The following is a 3,161-nucleotide window of genomic DNA, read 5'->3' as shown; positions in this document are numbered from 1 at the left end:
CTTAAATGTCTAGGTTTATTTGTAGAAATAGTTGTTGGTACAAAAGAGGGTCCTCTGCTCTGTTTTTTACTGACATTATGTTTCCCACAGTAGAGACTATTCTGCTGTGGTGCTAGTACCAGGGAAAGTCATTTTCAACCACAATACTGTATGGGTGCAACCTTTCTGAAACAAAACAGTATTTTCTTTGCCTGAACACAATTCAGTAGAAGTTTTGTTTGTTGTTTGTTGGTTGGCTGGCTTGTTTGTTGGAGTTTGACGGTCCACTTGGCTAACATCTGCCTCTGATAGTTGTTGAAGTTTTATATGGTAAACTTGTTAGCTAACAGTTGCTTATTTACACATCCAGCAGTGACAGAGCAATGTCATAATTTATTTAGATTTACACTTATGGTCTTCTAGCTGAATGTAAGTCCAGTGCCTGCTCTCTTAGTTCTGTTTTTGGTCTGTAATGCCTAAGGGAAACATTTTGTTCTTGAACTGCTTACTGTGTTCACTGGCTAGTCTCCAGCTGTGTTTGTTTGCCATGTCATGTTGAGCAGGTACTCACTAAGGCAACAAACATGGGCCATATTAATCCTTTGCGGACAAATGTCTCCAAAATCTACAAGTATTGCATGCTGTAAATTATTAACAGTTAACGTCCTCAGTGGGGATGAATGGGCTTGGGGTGGAATGCCAAAAATAGAGTGTGCAAAACTAATGAAAGAAAGATTACTGTCCTGGGTCGTTTTGGTCTTTTATTGGATTTGTTGACAATAAGAAGAATCCTGAACAATACCAGCCTTATCCTGTAATATGAACAAACTACATGAAAATACGGTGGATGCTTCAACGCCTTCCAATAGAAAGCTGCAGCAAAGAATCCTGTGAGTATATTTCATGAATGCAGTAAGGTCATTGGCATGTTTTTTTCTGATTATTACATACAGAGGACTCAAGGGATCAGATAAAAGATAAGCTCCAGTCTGTCTCCATCACAGAACACAGTGCTGACCTGCAGCTCTGTTCTCTACAGTAGACATCGTGCTTCAGACAGTATGAGTTTGACAGAAATTTTACAATGGAGTTTTTTAACTCAGCTCTTGGAAAAAACATCACCTTTGTGAGACCTGAATACTTCATAATAAGGGGATTTATTGGTATACCTAATATCAATTATTACTATGTCTTTCTCTTTTTTGCTTATGTTGTTGCAGTGCTGGGAAACACACTTGTGATGGTTGTCATATACTTGGATCATAATCTGAGAACTCCAAAATATGTTGCAGTTTTTAATTTAGCATTTGCAGACCTGTTTAGTAGCACTGCTTTGGTGCCAAAGGTTCTCGATATCCTTCTGTTTAACCATCACTACATCCCCTACAATGACTGCTTGACGTTCCTTTTTTTCTGCTACAGTAGCCTTTCAATGCAGGCTTTTAATCTGATTGCACTGTCCTATGACAGACTGATAGCTATCATTTACCCACTGCACTATCAACTGAAAGTGACCAACAGGTTCATGCTGTCTTTGATTGCTTCTTTCTGGGTCTTTGTCATAATTGCTATGCTCATTTTAGCTGGCCTTCTTACAAGACTTTCCTTCTGTAAATCTGTGGTTATTACCAGCTATTTCTGTGATCATGGCCAGATGGTCCAGCTTGCATGTAATGACTATTTCCCCAGCAATGTCCTTGGTTATTTGTTAGTAGTTCTTATTCTTTGGCTTCCATTGATATTCATCTTGTTTAGTTATTCATGTATTGGCTATGCATTGTCTAAAGTGGCCACAGCTCAGGAAAGACTCAAGGCCTTTAAAACCTGCACAGGCCATCTTTCATTAGCGGCCATCTATTTTTTCCCAGTGTTAATCTCATATACTTTTGTTAGTGAAAGGCATACAAATAACCTCATCATTAATCTGACTCTGACCTCCGTCTTTTCCCAAATGTTGAACCCAATAGTTTATGTTTTGCAGACACAAGAAATCAAAGAATCTGTGAAAAAAATACTGAAAATCAGAATATAAACCCCAAATTACAGGACAGAAAGTAATCATAAAGTGATCATTTGTGTATATTTTGTTCCTTTATGTACATTAAAGTACAACTTGTTAGAGTAAAATTAATCAAGCAATAGTTATTGTAAATAGTATTTCCTTTTTTACCCTTGCAAATATTGTAAAATGAAATTTAACTTAAATTTATTCGACAAACGGGGCGTCGGTGGCTTAGTGGTACAACAGGCGCCCCATATACAAGGCTGTTGCCGCAGCGGACCCGGTTCGAGTCCAGCTTGTGGCCCTTTGCTGCATGTCATCCCCCTCTCTCTCCCCCGTTCACACTTGGCTGTCCTATCCATTAAAGGCAAAAATGCCCAAAAACATATTTAAAAAAAAATTCCACAAAAAAGGAGATTATAATGAATTGAGCGTCAAATAAAATAACCATTTTAAAGGTAGCACAGTACAATAATAACTACAGTCCACAGTATAACACATGTACAACACACATACAAAAAGAGTAGTTTTCTGCTAATTGGTTGAATTTGTGTTTACATCCTTGTGTTATGGAAAAATACTCTGTTTATTTTGTCATCAAAGTTTGTGTCTCTGCACATTTCTTTCTGATGTATATAAATATATATATATATATATATATATGTATATGTATGTGAGGGGGGTTATTGCTGCATGCTAATATAGATAATGGTAAACATGCAAATAAATTTATTTAGCACAGAATAGATTTGTTTTGCTCAAAAAAAAAAAATTATTTGCTTGCATATAATTTCTCTTCAAAATGCAGTTTATGTGTGTGCAAAACATATTGTTCTGTACTCGAAATCTCAAACCACTCGCTCAGGATTGTGGCACAAATATAACGCCATACATGTCGAGCTCTGACCAGGCCCAACAAGTCAGACATGAACCTGCGCAGTTTCTGTCCAAGCCCAACTCTGGCCCGAACGTGCGTCTCTCTTTCTCTCGTTTTCTGTCCCTCTCGCACTTGTGCCCTTTGTCACTCTCCACTGGTTGTTCACTGTATTTATATACTCTTAGTTCTGGGGGGTGTTCCATCAAGCAGGCTAAAGGTAATCTCTCAAGACAGATTCTGCAATTTACATTGTAGAATCTGTCGGCAGCCCTGTGTGAAAGACGACTACAGAGGGGGGGGAGG

General features: G+C 38.1%; 1 protein-coding gene across 1 annotated transcript; it reads left to right on the top strand.

Annotated features, from left to right (window-relative positions):
- The first annotated feature begins 1,063 nt into the window (after positions 1-1,063).
- On the top strand, positions 1,064-2,122 carry LOC126387741 (olfactory receptor-like protein I9). Its single transcript, XM_050040381.1, has one exon. It carries the CDS (start codon positions 1,064-1,066, stop codon positions 2,009-2,011), a length of 948 nt encoding a protein of 315 aa, XP_049896338.1. The 3' UTR covers positions 2,012-2,122.
- Positions 2,123-3,161: the final 1,039 nt, after the last annotated feature.

This window comes from Epinephelus moara, chromosome 3 (assembly GCF_006386435.1).
Source record: "Epinephelus moara isolate mb chromosome 3, YSFRI_EMoa_1.0, whole genome shotgun sequence".
Taxonomy (NCBI): domain Eukaryota; kingdom Metazoa; phylum Chordata; class Actinopteri; order Perciformes; family Serranidae; genus Epinephelus; species Epinephelus moara.
This window is presented reverse-complemented; position numbering and strand designations above follow the sequence as displayed.

Coding starts and splice junctions, on each gene's coding strand:
- LOC126387741 (XM_050040381.1), top strand. CDS start 1,064: ATGGAGTTTTTTAACTCAGCTCTTGGAAAAAACATCACCTTTGTGAGA.